Here is a 19908-nt window from a genome sequence, read left to right as displayed (position 1 = left end):
TTAACCTTGCCTATTAACATTCCCCACTGAACTGAATTGGGATTGTTGTGTTTTAGCAAAGTCTCTGATTTGAGGGCCCCATGCTGCTGCCTCTCAGCTTCTTGGTGGCAAGCCACCTCGGCCTCATAGCCTTGGAGGTTGGGGAAACCGAGGCCTGGGGAGACAGGGACATGGCACCAGACTAGGGCCTCCAACTTTCCATGCCCCTGCCCTTCCTCTTAGGTTCATAGTTTTTGCTCTGCCAGCCCTAGGTGGAGCAGGATTTGCAGGGAGTGTCCCCAACATGAGGACTTCTCAAGGCAGGAGGAAAAAAAAAAAAAAAACTGGCTTTGTTGATTTTTCCCTCATTACTTTAGGCTGAACAAGCAAAGGAGATGGGGGGCTCAAGAATCATGAGTGTATGTCTTTGAGGGATGGAGCCAGGTGGCCTGGGCTATGGAAGCATCTAGAAGCAAAGTTAGTGCAGGTGATTCAAGCCGGAGGAGAGAAGGGTGAATTCAGAGCAGGAGAGCAAAGCAGGAAGCGGGTGGAGCTGTTCCCCAGGCAGCCGGCAGACCGAGGGCCAAGGGGTGGGCCCGCCTCCAGTCCAAAGATGGGACAGTAGAGCAGAAATTCAGGGAAAAAGACGCTAAACCAATTACCAGGAAAAGGAGCTGGAAAGGAGGCAAGTGTTTTCTTAGTCCTTAAGGAACTTCAGTCTTCAGAGAATTTAAAGAGGAAAAAAATCTATCTTTAAGGCCTTTCTCTAAGGCAGGGTGGCCAGTGAATCACTCATTGCTGAGGAAGGTCCTGGAAGGCTCTCCCCTCAGCTCCTGCCTCTCCCCAGTGAGCAAACCCAGTTCATCTGGGGTGAGTGGAAAGGGCCCTTGGTTGGAAGCCTGGAGGCCCAGCTCTCAGTCCTAGCTCTGTCTCATGCAGTGGGGACCCAGGATAAGCCAGCCATAGTCCCAGGCCCTGGTTTCCTGTGGAAGAAAGGAGTGCAAGTTCCCTGAGCCTTAGTATTCACATCTGCAGATTGGGGATGCTAATGACATCATCTTCTCCTGAATCTTACATGTCATTAATGTATGGTGCATCCATTATTTTCTGTATATTAAGGGGGAAAAAAGTCCACTAAACTGTGACATACCATCAATTATAAGACACAGTCTGAACTTCAGAGGTATTAAAATGTATAAAAAGTGCATCTCACAATTGATCACTATGATACTTCTCTTACAAACTTGTTCCGAGAATTAAAAGAGATAATGTATTTAGTGCCTGGCACAAAGCAAGTTCTCGATAAATGTCATGTATTTTTATGGTTCAGGGTGGAGAGAGAAAAGAAGAACACCAAGGTGAGTGACAGCTGTGGTCTGAAGTCCCCCCCACCACCACCCTGCTGTTTCCTGGACTCCAGCTGCAGCCCAGGCTGGGGGCACAGGGAGAGCAGTCATGCAGCCCATTTTAGGGAGCCACAAGAGAACAAAGAGCTCCGTCTGCACCCCGGAAGTCAGCCTAATCTCCAGGATGAATATGTTTTCATTTCTCAGAAGTTCCTGTTGGAGTGTGCCAAAGTGTTTTTCCTTTACGATCCAGGCAAACAAGGCAGGTTTACTTAGGGCGACCTTCCCACTACCACCCCAGGCCTGCCTTCCCCATGTCAACACCCACCTCGCACCCTCCTGGAGGCTCCAGGACGACCTGGAAACCCAGTGCCAGGCTTTTCCCCTGCTCCCCAGGCCCTGTCTTGGTGGGGGCACATTTAGAAGATCCTTGGCAAGGCAGGACCCTAAGGGACATGAGCACTTCCCCATCACACAGCTGTGAAAACTACGACCCAGAGAAAGTCAGAGGCTCCCCCAGGATGTAAGTGTGTGACAGTCCCCTGCCAAGACCCCAACTCCTCTAAACATGCACACACACACACACACACACACACACACACACGCACAGACACACACCATTCCTGCCCTTGCTCACAGATCAGCCTGGCAGGTCCCTTTCTCTGCCCCCTCCTCCAGTGTGTGTGTGTCACTGATGTCACTGACCGTGTCAGGATGCCTTTATGCATGAGGCTCTTGTTCAGAGCTGAAGCAGCTGCCCCAGAGCATTAACCAGGTGTTCCTAAGTCCTTAACGACAGGGAGGCTGCCAGCCATGCTTTCCCTGCTCTGGTATCTGGGGATATGGAGGTAGTGTTCACAGAACCAAGCCTGGCCTGGGGGTGGGGGGTGGGGGTGGGACCAGGTCCAGGGACCAGGAGGGAGGAAACAAACCCTTTCTGTTGGGTCAGAACTCAGACTTCAGACCCAGTGAGCCATGTCATTCTATCTCCTGGAGAATGTTGAAGAGATAAGATAGGGTGGGTGTGTTGCTCAGTGGGAGAGCACTTGCCTCCAATGCATAGGCCCTGGGTTCAATCCCCAGCCCAGGAGGAAAATGGAACAGATGCATTGCTGACCACACCCTACAGAAGGCTGCAGGGGCAGCTGGCACAATTCTTGTCAGTGCTTGCACAGAATAGAGACTCAATGTGACCATCAGTGCCTATTTGTGTAGGGTGTTGGAGTTTCATATGCCTCATGTCACTCTTAGGCGCTGGCTGCCCTACTGTGCAAGCCTTTCCCTCTCCTCTACGTACTGTTCCCTCTGTCCAGAATGCCTTTCCTCCATTTTGCCCTACAGTGACCCCAGTTCATGATTCAACTCTCAGCTTACCCACGGTCACATCACACTACTGTATTTCCTCACAGTCCTTACCACGATCGGAGATTATCATCTTTAAATTTTTTCCCATATTATCTTCCACCCACCTCTGAAGTCCCTCATTCACTTAGGGATATAAGTTCTGAGTCACAACACCTCCAGTGAGTGCCTGGTCTAGGGACCGTTCATCGTAGATGGCCAGTAATACGTAGAATGTATGAATCAGTCCTCCGGCATCCTCATCTCAGCCAGGCTTTGCCATCCCCTTCATTCCAGGAAAGAAAATGATCACGCTCTTACTTTACAAAGCCAGGCTCTGCCCTGCCTCTTCCCTCTCTGTCCCCGCCACCCTCCTCCCTGCCACCGGGATTTCTCTGGGGAGATCCTGTCTCTCAGACTCCAGGGGTGCCGGAACCAGAATGTCTCCCCAGGATTATTTTCAATGGTTTCCTGGGGTGTTCACCTGGGTAAGAAAAAGGAAAGACAGGACACTCTAATCCTACTTATCTAAAACTATATAATCTTCCCCAATCATTTAAATGGTACCTGTGTCTCTAATTACAGAGCAGGCTGGGGGGAACACAGGCACAACTTCCAGCCAACCTCAGGCAGAGGGACTCCAGCTCAGGAGCCAGGACTCCAGACACCTGCTGCCACAAGCTCATCCACAATAGACTGGCTTGTCATCCAGCCAGTCACCGCTCCCCTTGCCCTGAGAAGGATCAGCCACATTCTCAGTATTTCAATGGGCCCCGGGTTAGCCAGAAACAATGCATTTGGGGAAAATACCCATAGCCCCAGCACCCCAATTCTACTAGCCATTGTTTTTGTTTTTTTACAGTGCTGGGGATTGAACCCGGGGCCTCCAAACCCTACCACTGTTCTGAAAGTGAACTGATGTCTTTTGGGCCCAGCCTAAACTTCTCAGAGTGCACTGCTGGAAAACTAATCCCCAGAGCATGGGCTGCAATCCCAACTTCTCAGGAGCAAACTCTGCAGGAGGCCTGGGAGTTAATAGTCATGTGACAGCCTGAGGGGTCAGAACTTCACTGTCCAGAACTGTGTCAACTGGGTCATGAGATGAAGGAAAAGCCACCTGCCCACCTGCCTGCCCCAGGCTAGCAAACAACTGCTGTCACAGGTCATTGTGAGCCCTTCTCCTGTTTTGGCACCAAGAGAATGATTTTTGTGATACCCAGTGGCTTAGCTGTGATGACATCTCTGCGTAAAAGCCTTTTGGTCCTGAGCTCTTTACCCAAACAAGGAGGACACACTTAATCCTATTAATGACTTCTGGGCAGGAAACTGTATCCAGCCCTCCAAGGGAGCCCCTGTCTGAAATACTTCCATTTGTTCAGGTGCTTGGTGATTGTTTATCAGCCCTTTCAAGAGATTAAGTTGTATGCTGGGGCAGGCCACTTAGGTAATGGATCCAAGGGGACCTGGGAATGTCAGGTGCCTGTGGAATGTGCGGCTGGCCAGCCAGCACCTCACCACACAGCAGCTGTTCCCCAACTTCCTGCCTTTCAGAACCACTGGTGATTGACAAGAGGGGCACTCACCTCATTTCTTGCTTTTCACGCATCCCTTCCACTCACAGGAAGTACAGTTCTTGCCCTAAGGAGTGTTATCTGTATGTTGGGGATCAGTGGTGGCGGGGTTCTTAGATATGTGAGCAAACGACTTCTCTATCATAGAAACAAGGGGGGTAAGTACATCCCGTCCTGAGTGCACAGGGGTGGTAACTGCTCCACCCTGAGACTTCAGGGAAGGCTTCCTGGAGGAGGAGAAGTGAGAGCTAAGAAGCTGAATTCTTCCCCACTGAGGGAAGGTCTCTGGAGGAGCCTGTGAGGTGGAGTTGCCTGACTTTGGGTTTGGTAACGGCTTTAGCAAGAAGGCTGGGAGAATAAAAATATTAGCTTCCTCATCGAGTTTCAGGAACACGGCTGGTAAAGCCTCCACAAGATGCTGGTGTTCCAGGAACCCCGTTATCGGTTCTAGGACGCTGTTGCTCTAAGCCCCTTCCTTTGAGCGGTCAGAGAACAGAGACTGGCCCAGAAGCCTGGCTCGCAGATGTCTCTTTAAAAGGGGAGGGACGGTTCCTCAAGCCACGCCCTCCTCTCATTAATATTGAGTTATCGTGAATATTGATGTGGGGGCGTGGCGCCTCGGCCAGCTGGGCTTACCAGCCAGGGGTTCCCGGTTTCACTGAGAGGAAAGTGACAGAAGCTGTGCAGAGGGAGACGCAGAGAAAGCGCAGCGGCCGGCAGCCACACCGTCTCGGGGGAGCGCTCAGCTCCCCCACCCCCGGCTCCCACCCGGTCCGGGGGGCTCCTCCAGTCGGCAGCCCCACCCCCGGGCTCCCCATGGAAGGCAGCTTTGCCCCGGGAGGAGCAGGAGGAGGAGTCGGCTAAATGCCCACGGTGCGCCCAGGGCCCCTGAGCCCAGCCCGCTCCGTGCCGCAGCCCTAAGGCCCCCGCGCCCCCGACCCGGGGCCGCGCCGCCTCCGCCCGCCCCTCCCCCGGGGCTTCGCCCGGGACCTGCCCCCCGCCCGCTCGCCCGCGCTCAGGCAGGAGCTCTGTGCAGGGCTCGCCGCCGCCCTGGAGTGAGGGAGCCCCGCCAAGGGGGTCCCGGAGCCGGCCGCGATGGACGCTGTCTTGGAACCCTTCCCGGCCGACAGGCTGTTCCCCGGATCCAGCTTCCTGGACTTGGGGGATCTGAACGAATCGGATTTCCTCAACAATGCGGTAAGCGGAGGGTCTCCTTCCCCACTGCACAACTCGCGGCCCTCGTCGCGGCGCGCTTGGGCCCCCAGAAAGACCCGACTACACCTCATTTGGGCAGGAGCCGGGGAGGGGGCTGGGTGCAGGGTGCCCTGGAGGAACACGTGCTGAGAGCTCTGAGATTTGGCGAGTAGGTCCCTCGACACCTCCCTTAACCCGGATCCTGGACAGGAGGCTCGAGGCTTGGGCCAGGGCGCGCCGCTCCTGGGGGTTCAGTTCGTGCAAACATTGACCTCCGCCTTCTAAGAGCAGGAGATTTCGAGGAGCCGGGGCCACCAGATTCTGCGATATGAGCTTGAGAAACACCAATTCTGCCCCCACCCATGTCTCCTAGCTGTCCCTTACCCGCCCCAGGGTTCTGGGACCTGGTCCGGCGCAAAGTGGCGGCGCCCCTTCTTGCGCCCCCTTTAGGGCTTTGGTGGTTCGGCTTCTATATCTCCGCTGGGGGGCGCAGAGGGGAGCTTCAGAGGCCCAGAGACCCGACGATGCTCTTAGCGGATCGGAGCCAGACCCAGGTTCGGAACCAGCCCAGAAACTTAGGGGTGATTCCTTGACTACCCCGGAGAGTCAGGACCAAGACCTCCCAGAGAGGGATCTGAGGCTCAGGGCAACACAGGATGATTGCTCAGCGGGAGGACTTCTCTCCATCTCTGTCTCTAGGTCACCGTTCTGTGTCTTTTCCTCATGTCTCTTCTGAGTTTCTCTCTCTCTCTGAGTCTCTGCCCCTCTCCCCCGCCCCTCCTCCCGTGATTTCATGACCGTTTCTGACTCTGGGCTTGTCTTTCTCCTTTCTTTCTCTTTCCCTCCCTCCCTAAGGAAACGTGGCTCTCTCTTTTCTTTCCTCCCTCCCTCCCTCTCTCAGGCTCAGCCTTAGGCCTAGATGGGGGAGGGGCATGGGCTCAGTAAAGGAGGAAATATCTAGGTTCAGAAGGGCTTGCCCTGATCTCAAGAATCTGGGAGATTTGGGGAGTCTAATGAAGTACCCTCACACACACAGCAGTGAACCACCAGTTGCGCCAAACTCATAAATGCGCTCCTGCATTTATGCACACACACTCACACACACACTCAACCCCTGGTCAAACACATAAGGGCCTCTCTACCTGCTGGCTTCTACCTTCTTTAAGATAAACTTGGCCACACAAGTCCTTGGAAGGCTTGGGCATCTTGCACTTCCTTCTGAACTATCCCAGGTGATGAGATTGAGGTGGGCATACATTTCTAAGAGACAGGAACCTGAACTGGGGAGACATGGGGTCTGAGGTCTCTCTGGTTTCCTTTATATAGCACATCTGTGTTACCTGCTCTCTTAGGAAGGCCCCTCTTCCCAGTCAGACAAACAGGCTAAGAGGACAAAGAGAGCTTACCCTGGGCAGAGAGGACTGGAATCTAGTCCTGGCTCTGCTTCCTCTGTGAGCTTGAGCCATGTCTCCCACTTGCCCCCATCCAGGCCTCAGTTTCCTTGTCTGTAAAATGGGGAAAGGTTGGGTCAGGTTTTTCTAAGGATGGTTCTGGAACAGCTCCTAGGAATCAAGCAGTGGATTTCTGCAGCTCCACACACCCCCTGGGTACTGACAAGAAATTTGGTGAGAGAGAAGAGGGCTTGCTGGAACTCAGCCCATCTGATCCAGGGGTGCCCTTGAGCCCCCGGCCAGCTTCCCTCAGCCCTTGGCAGCTCTGGTGAGGTTTTTGAATGGCTGTGCTCCACCTGCAGCTCAGCATCCCCAGCTGCTCCTTTGGTCCAGCCCAGGAAAGGAGCTCTGATTGGATCACAGTGGTAACCAGCACAGGGACACTGGGGAGGGAAAGTCCTGCTGGGCACACTCCTGCCCTGATGCCTGGGAATGGCCAGGTGAGATGGGAGAGAGGAAAAGGTATCTAAGGGCACCGAGAAAGATCTCCCCGGCTAGGAATGGGGAGATTTGTGCCTGGCTATGCTTCTGCCGCTAGTCAGCTGGGCGGTTCAGACAAGTGGTTTTCCTTTTGGGCCTTGGTTCCCTCATCCAAAAAATGAGGGTATCAGAACCTTCCCCATGACATTATTTATTGGTGCATAATAATTTTACATAATAATGGGGCTCATTATGCCATATTCATACATGCACATAATTTGCTCAACTCATGGCATTATTGTAAAGATTCAGTGAAAAAAATCAATGTAGCCGAAATAAAGCCTGGCATATAAGAGTCCACAGCCGAATTGTTCCAGAGACTGGATGGGGTGGTAGTGGGAGCTACTCAGCCAGGGATGCCTTCTCTGGGGCTTCCATTTCCATGCTAGGGTCCCTTCCAGCAGGGATCCCATAGCAACACTGTCCCAACTCTCTCTTCATTGTGCAAGAGGACAGGAAAATGTTTCCAGGGGTGAGGACTAAAAATAATAATAATAATAATAATAAAAACAGTATATGTACAAAAGATGAAAAAAAGTGTTTTCAATCTCCCTAAAAATCCAGATCTAGGCCTTTAAGTCATGTGGAAAACCTAGAGCTCTGTTGCTCTAAAAATAAGAAGCCAAGTGTACGCTCACCTTGACTCAGTCTGTGACAAACGCCAGCACGCGCAGGAGCCTGAGGACACACGGTCAAGGCCTGCCGGTTTGCAGGTGGCTAAGGTGCTTTTTCTTCTGTGAGACTTGGTGTGGCTACAGTCCTGTTCTCGATTCTCAGAGACGGCCCTCCCAAGTGCTCCCTTCCTGCCAGATGTGGGGGCTTCTCCTCCCTGCCCAGTTTCTGATGTACTCCCCCTTCCACTGTACCCTGAGATCAACCCTTAGCCCCTGGGTATGCATAAAAAAAAGGTCTGGATTGAGAGTTGGAGCAGAGGACCAGAGGGAGAGCAGGCCGAGGCACCGGGAGGCGGAGACACTAAGTCTGTGCGTGTCTTACCCTCATCTTGCTAAGGGGAAGGAATGGCTGTTTCTCCAGAGAGAGCTGGCTCTGGATCCCAGCGAGCACCAGCTGGGAGGGGGTGGGGAGGTCGAGGAGGAAGAGGAGGAGGAAGAGTTCTGTTGTCTCAGAGGGGAGCAGCAGGAAGCTGCAGGGATGTTTGCCCAGTACACTCATTCACCTCGAGCAGCTGGGGAGACCAGGTGTGGGAATGGCGGGGACCCAGGGACCAACCCCAGGGGAAGGCAGCTGGGGGAGCTGCGGCTGATTGCTGCTCCCCAGATCCCCAGCCTGGCTTCTCCTGAGATAACCGGGGAAAGCAGAGAACCACCCCCATCCCCAGCCTTTGGAGGATTTAGGGAGATTAGAGAAGTATGCGTGTTTGGATGCGCCTGTGTGGGTGGGCCTTTTATAGTCCTCAAAAGGGGCGGGTGTGTGTGTCTTTAAATTCTCACAACAGGAAAGAGGACAGAGGGCCAGGGCACAGAGCAGAGTAGAATCCACTAGAAAAGAATGGATGAAGAAAAGCTAATAGAGGAGCCCAAGTCTTAGGGCTTCTATTAAAAAAGCGAGACTTCCTCAGACACGCTCTCACCCAGTGTCAGGTAGGGTTTCTTCTGTTTCGTTTTTGCCTCCACTGTTGAGGGACCAAGCTCCTCAAAGGTAGGGGCCTTGCTCTCTGTCCCCAGGACCTAGCACAGTGCTTGCACTTGCACGGGGTGGGCCACAACCAGCTGCTGATAGCTGGATGGCTGGATGAATGAATGAATGAGGTCCAGGCCAGACTCCACATTTTTCAGGCATAAGAGAAAGGAGTGCTTAAGCCTATCTGCTCCCAGTCATCAGTGTCCAGCAGCTCCCACTGTCTCTGAGATTCAGGAAGTGCTCTCATAGTTTCCAAAGAGTTGTCATTGCTACACAGGCTCTTGCAGCCCCTGCTTAAGGACAGACTAGAACTGGCTGCCCCGTAGAGGATCTGAAGTTGTGGCTCAGACCTTATCTTTGAATATGGCTCTGGGGAGTCTGTCTTCCTCAGTCTGGTCTTCTTTGACTTGCTCTAGGATTCTCAGTGACCCAGTTTAAAACTAAGCCTGGTTCAGCCCTGCCCCAGGGCCTTTGCATATGTGGTTCCTGCCATCTGAAATGTTTTCCCTCCCTGTCTACTCCATCGCAGCCTCCCAATCTCAACTCAAATATCACCTCTTTTATAGATACCTCCCCAACCACCTAAAGTGGGACCCCCCAATTATTTTCTGTCAGTTCTTTGATTTATTCATAGTTCTGATCCAAGTGTTTTCATTGACTTATTATCCTTTTCCTCCATGAGAAAGTAACCTTCAAACTTGTCAGTTTCACACATTGCTCAAAACCTAGCACAGAATCCTGATGCCGGATATAATAAAACTTACCGTAATGCAATAAGTCAAGTCTACAGTTTCCAAATCATGTAAAATATGGAGTTGTGTCCTGTAGGATTAAAAGCAGTGTGTTTCAGCTGCTCTGCACTGTCACTGAAAACACAAAAGTAAACACTGTAGCTTCCTGTGCACCACGGGCCACTCGGAGAGCCAGCCCCTCGGAGCAGGAGGAGGCCTGCTCTCCCAGGGCCACAAAATAAGAGATTTGCCCACTTTTTTTTTTTTTTTTTTTTGAGATGGGTCTGGGCACAGAGCAGGGACCAAGTTTCAGACACATTGTAGAGGAGGGGACACTTCTCTTTATAAGGAATTACTGTATTTGTAGAGAAAATTACTCTAGGCTGGGTCAGCCCCTATAGTGGAAGTAAAAACTGATAAAACTACAGCCAAGGAGGCCTGAGGGTTTAAGAAGTGCCCTGCAGTTCCAGAAGGGGCTGAGGGTCCTCAGGGTCTTGGCCTGGCCAACCCTGAGTGGTGGGGATGCTGGTCCCCACAGGATGCTGGCTGCTCCTCAATCTGTGTGAGCCCGCCCCACCGCACCTCCACCTTCCTGGACCAGCCAGGATCCCTCGGTCATTCACTAACACTCGTGGCCATTCCATCAACAACTGGACACCAAAAGGACATTTTTGCAGGTGCCAGGGTTACATGGATGAAGAAGACACACCTGTCCCTCCAGACACTCACACCTGAATGAGAAAGACAGAGGGGGAAACAAAGACTATGGTCACCATGGGGGGGGTGCCATAATTGAGCAGACCCTGCTGGGGAGCCTGAGCCAAGAGAGAGGTCATGGGAAGACCCTCCCCAGTTACTCCTATCCTTGATGGCAAGGGAGTTATTGGTCTTTTTTTATTGTCGTTGTTCCCGGGGATTGAACTCAGGGGCACTCCACCACTGAGCCGCATCCAGCCCTATTTTGTACTTTATTTAGAGACAGGGTCTCACTGAGTTGCTTAGCGCCTCACTTTTGCTGAGGCTGGCTTTGAACTCGCGATCCTCCTGCCTCAGCCTCCCAGGCCGCTGGGAGTTGTGCATCACTGGCGTAAGGAAGTTATTGGAAGACATTTTAGCAGGAAGAATGGGGTTTGTGTCCTTTTCAGGAGGGTATACAGGCGTTACTGTCCCTTATGCAGATGAGAACACTGAGAGTTGGGACACATGTTAACTCTAAGGGCAGGAGTCTTGTGGAGGGAGCAAAGGAAGAGAGAGAGAGAGAGCTAAAAGCTAGCTCTCCCCACTCTTGTTCTCGTGTGAGCTTTGCCATCTACGGCAAGGAAAACTTGGGATCCTGCATGTCAGAGAGTCCCAGCCTTCAGCCTCACCCACTCTGATTCTTAGGGCATGGTAGATGCCTAGAGTTTAGGGACACAGCCAGGTTCCTGGATAGCCCCCCATCCCATCCCCCTCCCTCTTCACCTATCCACCTCAGGTGCTGCTCCCCAGTCCTTCTGGGAGTTTACACATTTGCCTTCCACGGCTCCCAAGATTCCCCAGGAAGGTCTTTAAGGGGCCCCTCGGTGGCAAGCCCTCCCTCCATGAAGCATGCCTCTTGCAAGTGCTGGTACCCAGGCCCTCCCAGAGCATCTCTCTCTGGGACCTGGCTTGCCCTTGAACCTCCCCCAAGAAACCAGCTCCAGATGCTGGAGAACAGGCTGTTCTTCTGGAAGTCTCAGCGCTCCGGGGGGCAGGATAGAGGAGGAAGATTTGGGTGGAGTTTAGTCAAGACCATGAGCATTGCTCTGGCTGGAACTCTATGTCACCCCCTTGAACAGGCCAGGGGAAGCCAAAATAAGTGGCAGGACCCCGGACCAGGATTGGGGAAAGTGTGGAAGTGAGAATATCTAGTGGGAATATCTAGTTCAGGAGAAGCTGGAAGAGGCAGGATATGGTCCAGAATTCTGACCCTCGAAGGAAAAACGTCAAAGGCATCGATTTCCTTGGAAAGTCAAAGATCCTGATCCCCATCGCCTGGACGCAGCACGTCATAATGAGGTCAACTTGACTGCTAAGAGCGTGAGTGAGCTCCCTGCTGCCAGCCCAGGGCGCCTCCTTCCCCAACTCTCCAGGGACAGCTGAGCCCTCACTGCTGCCTCCTGAGCCCTTGGCTCTTGGTCCAGAAACCATGTCACCCATCAGAGAGAGGCTGACACATCTGGGCTGGGATGTGTGGACCCACATAACAGCTGGACAGCAGCAGCCACTCCCTCCCTACCCCATCCAAAAGAAAAACAAAAAATGAAAGCAGAAAAGGAGTGAGCAGGCCCTTCAGGCCCTCATGGAGAGCCAGGACGCAGCTCCAGGGCAGTGGCTGGGGGGCTCGCCCTGCAGGCGGGCGGGACTGAGCCCAGCCCCCAGGTCCTGCTCTCTCTGCAACACCTCACCCCTCATCGCCTGGGTTCCCCAACTCACCGTGGGGGCTTGAATGGATGGATCCCTTAGCCTCTCCAGGGCTTGGCTTCCCCATTGCCGAACGCTTCAAGGAACCCTTGGACATACGGAGTGTCCGTCATTACCTGTGGCTATTCCCTTGCTGTGGTGCTAGTGGCTGAGAGCTGGAAACGCTGAGTGGGTAGAAGGAGGAGGGGTGAGGAAAGGTGGATGGAAGAGGGATGGATGGACGCATGGGCAGCTAGAAGGATGGGTGGAAGGAAGAGTGGAACGAGTAGGGATGGGAAGGGCTGGTAGGCGGGTGGGTGAACAGTGAAAAAGAGAAAGGACACTTCCACGCTTTCAGTTCTGATGGTCCTTTTTTATTTTTTTAAAATAGTTTTAGTGGTAGATGGACACAATATTTTCCTTTATTTTATTTATTTATTTTTATGTGGTGCTGAGGATCTAAACCAGTGCCTCGTGTGTGCTAGGCAACCACTGAGCCACAACCCCAGCCCTGATGGTCCTGTTTTTAAAGATATATTTTATTCATTCATTCCCTCATTCATTCAAATGATGAATCTTAACCTAAATCCCACCTCTACCTTGCACTTGATCCTGATGGCCTTCCCTATTATGAAATATATTGTGTGCTAAACAAATACATATCATGCATATGTCTGATCCATAAGCTCTGATAAAAGGGGTACTTGTGAACTTATTGCCCAGCTTAAGAAATAGAACCAACTCTGAATATCTTGGTCTTTCAAAGCCACTTGAATTTGGGCAAGAAGTGAGTGGTACACCCTGAGTCTATCCATTCTGGGCAGATTTAGAACAAGACAGTCCTGAGACTGGCTGCCCACTTCCAGGCCCAACCTGAGCAGACTGGCAGGTGTGAGGTCAAAGGGCAAATAGCTGGATAAGCAGTGACTGGAATGTACTGAAGTGGGGTGGGGTAAGGTGGTCAGTTCTGGTACTGCAGGGCCCCAGGAAGGAATCCTGGCTGTCACCACCTGTCATCTGTGTGAGCTTAGCAGGTGCTTTTCCCCCTTCAAATTTAATCTTCATGCCTAAAGTTGGGAAGATGGTAAAACAGAGTTCTTACAAGGAGTCTATTAGAAATCCCCATGAGGGCCAGGTGCGATGGCACACGCCTGTAATCTCAGCAGCTTGGGAGGCAGAGGCAGGAGGATTGTGAGTTCAAAGCCAGCCTCAGCAAAAGCAAGGTGCTAAGCAACTCAGTGAGACCCTGTCTGTAAATAAAATATTTAAAAAGGGCTGGGGATGTGATTCAGTGGTTGAGTGCCCCTGAGTTCAATCCCTGGTACCAAAAAATTAAAAAAGAAAGAAATCCTCATGAGAGTTTAGCACAGTGCCTCGTGCACAATAAGCCCTCTGTGGATAATAGCTGCTGCTGCTGCTGCTGCTGCTGCTGCTGCTGCTGCTATTTTTATTCTAATTATCACTGTCACTACCTGAAAGGAAGGTCTTCAGCACTGGACAGCCCTAGAGAACGGCCCGTCTTCTCCAGCCCTACACTGAGCCCTATCACAGGGATCTTATTTTCCTCTTGGTCTGACCTCTGCAGATGACCTTTTTTTAAAGCCCCAAACCCTTGGGGTCCCTTCTCAGTGCTTTGTGTTCCTGGGCATCAGGAGAGGAATGTCCAGGGAGGAGCAAAATGGGGGCCCTGGGCATGGACCCCATGCATGGACTTGAGGAGCCCATATGTTGTACCTGGCCTTTTACTGGGTGCTGCACTAGGTGCTGAGAGGGGGTGGCAGGACCATTTCTTCAGCACCAGGGTTGCAGTGGCTCCATAATGACTGTGGGCTTCAGCTTCCTCATCCGTGGAGTGAGGCACTCACAGTACGGACTTCATCTTGTGAAGCTGAAGTGAGATCCTGCATGTGAGGAGCTAGAACAGTACCTAGCACCTAGGTATTAGCTATTATTATTTTCATTATCATTACTAGTTGGCATGGTATATGCTAGGCCCTGTGTGAGGCCCTGCAGAGAGTTCAAGGATAGAATCTGTCCTCGATCCTATCCTCAAGAAAGTTAAAGTTAGGGGCTGGGGATGTGGCTCAAGTGGTACACGCTCGCCTGGCGTGCGTGCGGCTCGGGTTCGATCCTCAGCACCACATACCAACAAAGATGTTGTGTCCGCCGAAAACTAAAAATAAATATATTTTTTTAAAAAAGTTAAACTGGACATGGTGGCACATGCCTATAATCCTAGTGGTTCAGGAGACTGATGAAGGAAGATGGCAAGTTCAAAGCCAGCCTGGGCTACTTAGTGAGACCTTGTCTCAAAATAAAAACTCAAAAGGGCTGGAGAAGTAGCTCAGCGGTAAAGCACTTGCTTAACATGTGTGAAGCCCTAGGTTCAACTCCAAGTACAGGAGGCTGGGGAGTGGGGGGTGGGGGGTGGTGTTTAAAGTTTGGAAGGATAAATGGGTCGCCTTGTGCATAGAACTCAGGACATAATATCAACAAGTAACAGCAGTCTGCAAATGCTATGGTATTAATAAGAGGAAGAGGGCTCTTTAAGCTGTACAATCAGGACAGGCTTCCTAGAGGAAGCGGTGTGATCTGGACCCTAAAGGATGGGAGGAGTTGGGACCAGGAGATGGGGGACAAAGCATTCCCAGCGCTGGGATGCCCAAGGCAAAGTCCGTATAGCAGAGAGGATCCCAGCAGGGTTAAGGAGCTGGGAGTGGTCAGTCCAGCTGGGCTGGAGGGAGGAGAAGGTGAGTTAGGAGAAGGTGGCAAGTCAGGATCAGGCTGGGACAGGCCTTGAATGCCATGCAGGGGAGCTGGGAGGTTTTTCAGGGACAAGGGGAGCCAGTGATGGTTCTGGAATGGTTAAGGTGGTGGTGGACCCTAGCTCCTCTGGCAGGTCTAGAGTCCCTTAGGGGAATGTCAGCTGTCCGCCTGTCTAGATAACCAGGGGCTCTCCCCAGGGGACACAGCACAGTGGGCTTTCCCAGAGCCCTGGGCCACCTGAGGCAGCGGCCGGCCCGGGCCCCTTCTCTCCTCCACTCCCACCCCATGCCCTGATGTGACTCTCACACTGGGCCAGGAGCACCCGTTCCCTGTGGCTCTTGCTAGCTCTCAGAGCCAGGCTGGCCCTGGGAGGCCCAAGGCAACCCCGCCCTTGCAAAAGGATGGGCTGTCCCTCTTGGGGCTGGGATCTCTAGCCTGAACCACGTCCTGCCCCCCGCCCAATCCTAGGATCCTAATAGGGTTCCCCAAGCCCCTCTAATAGCTCAGGACCCTCCACTATCAGACAAAGAGTGTTCCGTTGACCCCAGGGCCTAGAAGGACCTGAGCCTTCTGGGGCCCAGCCCAGCCTGGCACCCTACCTCCTTGGCCCTACTAGCCCTCAGCTGGGATAAGGTGCCCAGAGCCCCTCTCAATCCTCCCAGGGAGGAGGCCCAGCCCTGCCCTCTGCCGCCCCAAAGCCTTCACCCCTTTCTCTCCAGGGCTGCAAATCAGTTCCACATTTGGGATCTGGCCTGCTCTATCAGAATCTCCCTCCACCCCACACAGTCATCCGGGGTCTGCAGAAGGGGAAGGGCTCCTGCCTCCGACAACCCCCTTCAGAGGACTGAGAGGGAGGTGGGCTGTGGCCAGAGGCCAGAGGCAGGGTGGACACCAAGCCCCCTCCCATGGGCAGGGGAGATGAGAGGGGAAGGGCGGGAGGAGGGGCAGAGGCAGAATCTGAGCGAAGCAGATGAGGGACGGGGCTGGGGGTGGTGAGGGAACTCGGAGGTAGTTCCCAGCTCAGCACATTCCTGAGACATCTGGACGTGCTGGAAGGGCCCCAGCTGGCCCACAGGCCTGTGGCTCCAGCTCCTCCAGTCTGTGATGTCAGGACCCAGCACTCCCTGCTCCTCTGAGTCCCCCTGGCCTGGGGTCCACCTTGGGGCCCCGTACCAAGGTGGTCTCCCCAGAACCCTCACTCTCAGTGAGCAAGGCAGAGTCCCTGGGACCACAGGGGTGGGCCTGGGTAGTGTGACAGGAGGCCAACACAGAAGATGGGGGATTTGCCCAGCTGACTGACTCAAATTCTTCTCTGGGCTGATGCCAGCCCCTCCCTTCTCCTTGGAAAGGAGATAGAGACAAATGAACCCTCTGGAAAGAGCTGCTGATCGTGAGCTGTGTGATCCTGGGCAAGTCCGCTCCCGTCCCTGGCCTTCAGTTTTCCTCATCTGTAATAATAATAATAGTTACCATGAATGAGAGCCTTTACGTGCCCTGCCTGATTTAAAGCATTTTTACAAATGTTCTCTCAATTTATCCTCATAGTAACGTGGTAGAATAAATGAAAGTACCTGTATTTCATAGCGTAGACTAAGGCTCAGAGAGGTTAAATAGCCTCCCAAGGCTACACAGCATGTTAGCAGAGCCAGGTTAGAACCCAGGTCTGCCGCCTTTGCCATTGGACGATATTGCTCCTGCCAATAAGAGGAGGAGGATCTCATGGTGCTCTAAAATTATAATGATTTCTTTTGGCCATCGTGGGGCTCTTCAAGAAGGACAAGGCAGGCATTAGTCACACACTGGGAGGGGGAAGGAGGCAGGGGCAGCTAGCTTTGGAGCATCTGGTGGGTCAAGAGTCTTTGGAGGCCAGCGAGGTCCAGACCCTAGGGGCTGGAGTCAAGGCCTGATCCCCAGCCGAGCCCAGGGGCCCCACACCTTCCTGAAGGACTGGAGTCAATAAGGGGAGAGAATAGCACTTCTTCCAAAAATAAAACCCCAGGACAACTCAGACAGGCCCGGTCCATGAGGAAGCCAGAGGCCGAGGAGAGGGAGGAGGCCAAGGGAATTCCAGCCCGAGCCAGGCGGCAGGCTCCAGCCCAGCAGGTCTTCCAGCTGGCCAAGGCCCCAAAGCAGCTCCACCGCTGGCCACTGGGCCCCATTTACACCCCTGGAGTGGACTCAGCCTGGGGCTCGCTCCTCAGCCCTGAGTGGGGTCTGTGCTCCTCAGGTAGCTGATCTGGCTGGGGCTAGAAACAAAGAGCCTTCCTTGGGCACGAACAACCTGGAGAATGGGTACAGCAGCCACACCAGGGAGGAGCTGAGGGAAGGAGGCCAAGCCAATGGAAACTCTGCCTGGAGCAGGAGCGAGCTGGCATGGGAATGTGATTCAGGACAGTAATTCCTGGAGGCTCTGCTGCAGAAGAAAGGGCCTCAGTCCCTTAGCTCACTGACATTCCTCCATTGACCCAGTCAGTCAGTCAGTCAGTCAGCAAACATCTGAGAGCTATCTGAGTACCCTAGGCTTTGGGGATAAGAACAAGATTTGAACACAATAAGACAGATGCAATGTAAGCGAATCACTTCAAGCTACACTAAGGAACTTTGTCCCTAACCTAAGGGCAGTATGAAGTCATCAAAGGATGTTGGGCAGGGGAATGACATGGTCATTTCAGGGTTTTAAAAGATCCCTCTTCATGCTGCTCTTTGAAACATGGATTCACCTCCATAAGTGGGGTAGTCTCACCATTAGTTAGGAAGTCTTTTGTGAGCAGGAAATCAGGCCTGTTCATTTCTGGGCACATAGTAGGTGCTCAGTAAATACCCTATGAATGATGGATACATGAATGCAACAGATTGCCCTTACTCTCCAGAGGCACCCCCCCCCGCCCCAGCGCCAGCCCTGGCACTCTGTTTGCAGTGTCCTGAGCTGTCCCACAAAGATCCTCTGGCCACTGTGTATGGACCGACGTCTCCAGCAGGGCTGCTGTGCTCTCGGTGGTGCCAGTCACAGCTAATTCCAACCTGGGGCGGCAGCACTCACTGCCTTGGCTTCCTCCTGCCCAGACAGTGCCTGGCGCCCGCCCCAGGGTTGGGCCATAGCACATAGGCAGCCTGGTCAAAAGATGCCAGGGGTTGGCTGAGAACCTGAGGGACCTGTGGCCTGGCCAGGACAGGGTAACTGGTGTGAGGCTTAGACTACCAGGGCTCAGGGTGCAGAGCATACACAACCTTCCAGGACTCTCCCTCTGCACCCCCAGCACAGTGGGTGCCCGCATGCCCTTTACTAATTCTGCTCTTCTTCCCAACACACACTGGCATACACACACACAAACCCGGTCCCCATGCTGGCCCTCCTCCAGTCCCAGCCCTCACTGTCCCAGTCCCAGGCAAGCCTGAGACTCCCAAATCTCCTTCACTGGGTCTCACATGACACAGTCATCTCAGACCCGTGGCTTGGCACAGTCAGCATTTAGCTCTGTGATCATAAGAAATGTTGCCTGTGTTTGTGTGAAACTGTGACCATAACTGTGCCTGCGCGAGCCCATGTCTGGAGTGACTGCGTGTGTGTGTGTGTGTATGTGTGTGTGTGTGTGTGTGTGTGTGTATGTGTGTGTATGTGTATGTGTGTGTGTGCGCGCATATCTATTGTGTTTGTTTTTGTGGTGCTGGGGATGGTTCCGGTACCTCCTGCAAGCTCAGCAAGCTCTCTGCCATGGAGCCACACCCCCAGCCTGAGTGTGCCAATTTGAATCGGTGTTATTCTGATCACATCTGATGAGTGTCTTGTTGGGTTTGTATGCTCGACAGGATGCAAGCCTGGGAGAGTGTGTGTATGTGTGACAGCACCCCTGTGAGGCCGTGCATGGAACTACCTGAATGTGGCAAAGGGTGTGTTTGTCTTTCATTGTGTGGTGTCAGAGAAATGGAGATTCCCTGTATAAAAGGAACCTCCCAGCCCATGTCTGTATAGACTGGGCCCACGTGTGTGTGCATGCACACACAGAAGCATTCCTGCTTATTTGGATTTGGGCATGTGGTGAACAGTTCAGTGGGAGAGAAAATGTGAAACCTCAGCATCTGCCCTCCCTGGGCCTGTGGGGAGTGGAGGGGGAGGGGGAGGGCAAGGTGGGAGGTTGGAACAATGGACTCTCCTACATCCCCATGTCCTGTCAGGATACACAGGGAGGGTTGGCTTCACCCCTTCTAGTTCATAAGAGGCCAGGGAAGAAAGAGCCCACTCTCCAGGGACTAATTCTCTTCACCCTGGTCCTGCTGCCTGCTGAAGTAAAGACATGGATGATAACTCATGAGGAAACCGGGACCCAGAGAGGCAGCACCACCTGACCCTGCCAGGTCTCAGAGCAAAGCTGGGTCTTGAACTGGGACCTCCAGGGTCTGAACCCAGTGCCTCTTCCCTTCATGGGATAACCTTACATTCTAAGTGTGGGAAGACAAGTCCTCTGTCTCTTGGGACCCCCAAGTATGGCAATATGACAAGGCTTAAGAACCAAGAAGGGTCTGCTGACAACTGGGAACCCAGGGGCCCACCCTCCTCTCCCTGCTCTCTCTTGACCCACTCCCTCCACACAAACACACTCTGGGCACACGGTGACTCAGAGTGGTGGCCCTTCAGCTTGAAATGGGGGCAATTTTCTAGTGACCACGAAGCAAGTAACCGTCCGGGAATGTATGGGTCACTGTGTTTGGGGGAGGGGGGATGTCTGTGGGCCCAGCCTGCGGGGGAAGAAAGGGGGAAATGTGAGAGGACTCTCTTCCCATCTCTCCCCAGAGCTCACTTTCTCGGAAGGAATGTTCGGGCTTGGGATTCCCCCCCACCCCTTATCCCACAGCTCAGCCTGGACCCACTCGGGTCTCCCCGCCTCCCCGCACAAGCACAGATGGGAGTAGCCTGCGCGGATGGGAGGGGCAGAAGCCAGGGACAGGGGTGCAAGAGCCATGGAGCTGGCGGCCTGAAGGACGGGGGATG

The 19908-nt window shown here is 53.3% G+C and overlaps 1 protein-coding gene across 2 annotated transcripts in view; it reads left to right on the top strand.

Annotated features, from left to right (window-relative positions):
* Positions 1 to 4873: 4873 nt before the first annotated feature.
* Positions 4874 to 19908, top strand: part of Creb3l1 (cAMP responsive element binding protein 3 like 1) — a 33096-nt gene continuing 18061 nt past the window's right edge. Inside the window, exon 1 of one of the 2 annotated variants that reach the window (XM_021729628.3) lies at positions 4874 to 5434. In XM_021729628.3, the coding sequence (XP_021585303.2) occupies positions 5333 to 5434 (102 nt within the window). In that variant the 5' untranslated portion in view covers positions 4874 to 5332. The remainder of the gene's footprint in view (positions 5435 to 19908) is intronic. The other variant, XM_005330019.4, reaches the window with a different exon arrangement.

This window comes from Ictidomys tridecemlineatus, chromosome 4 (assembly GCF_052094955.1).
Source record: "Ictidomys tridecemlineatus isolate mIctTri1 chromosome 4, mIctTri1.hap1, whole genome shotgun sequence".
NCBI classification, from domain to species: Eukaryota; Metazoa; Chordata; class Mammalia; order Rodentia; family Sciuridae; genus Ictidomys; species Ictidomys tridecemlineatus.
The sequence above is the reverse complement of the archived record's forward strand: the minus strand, read 5'-3'. Positions and strand labels throughout refer to the sequence as shown.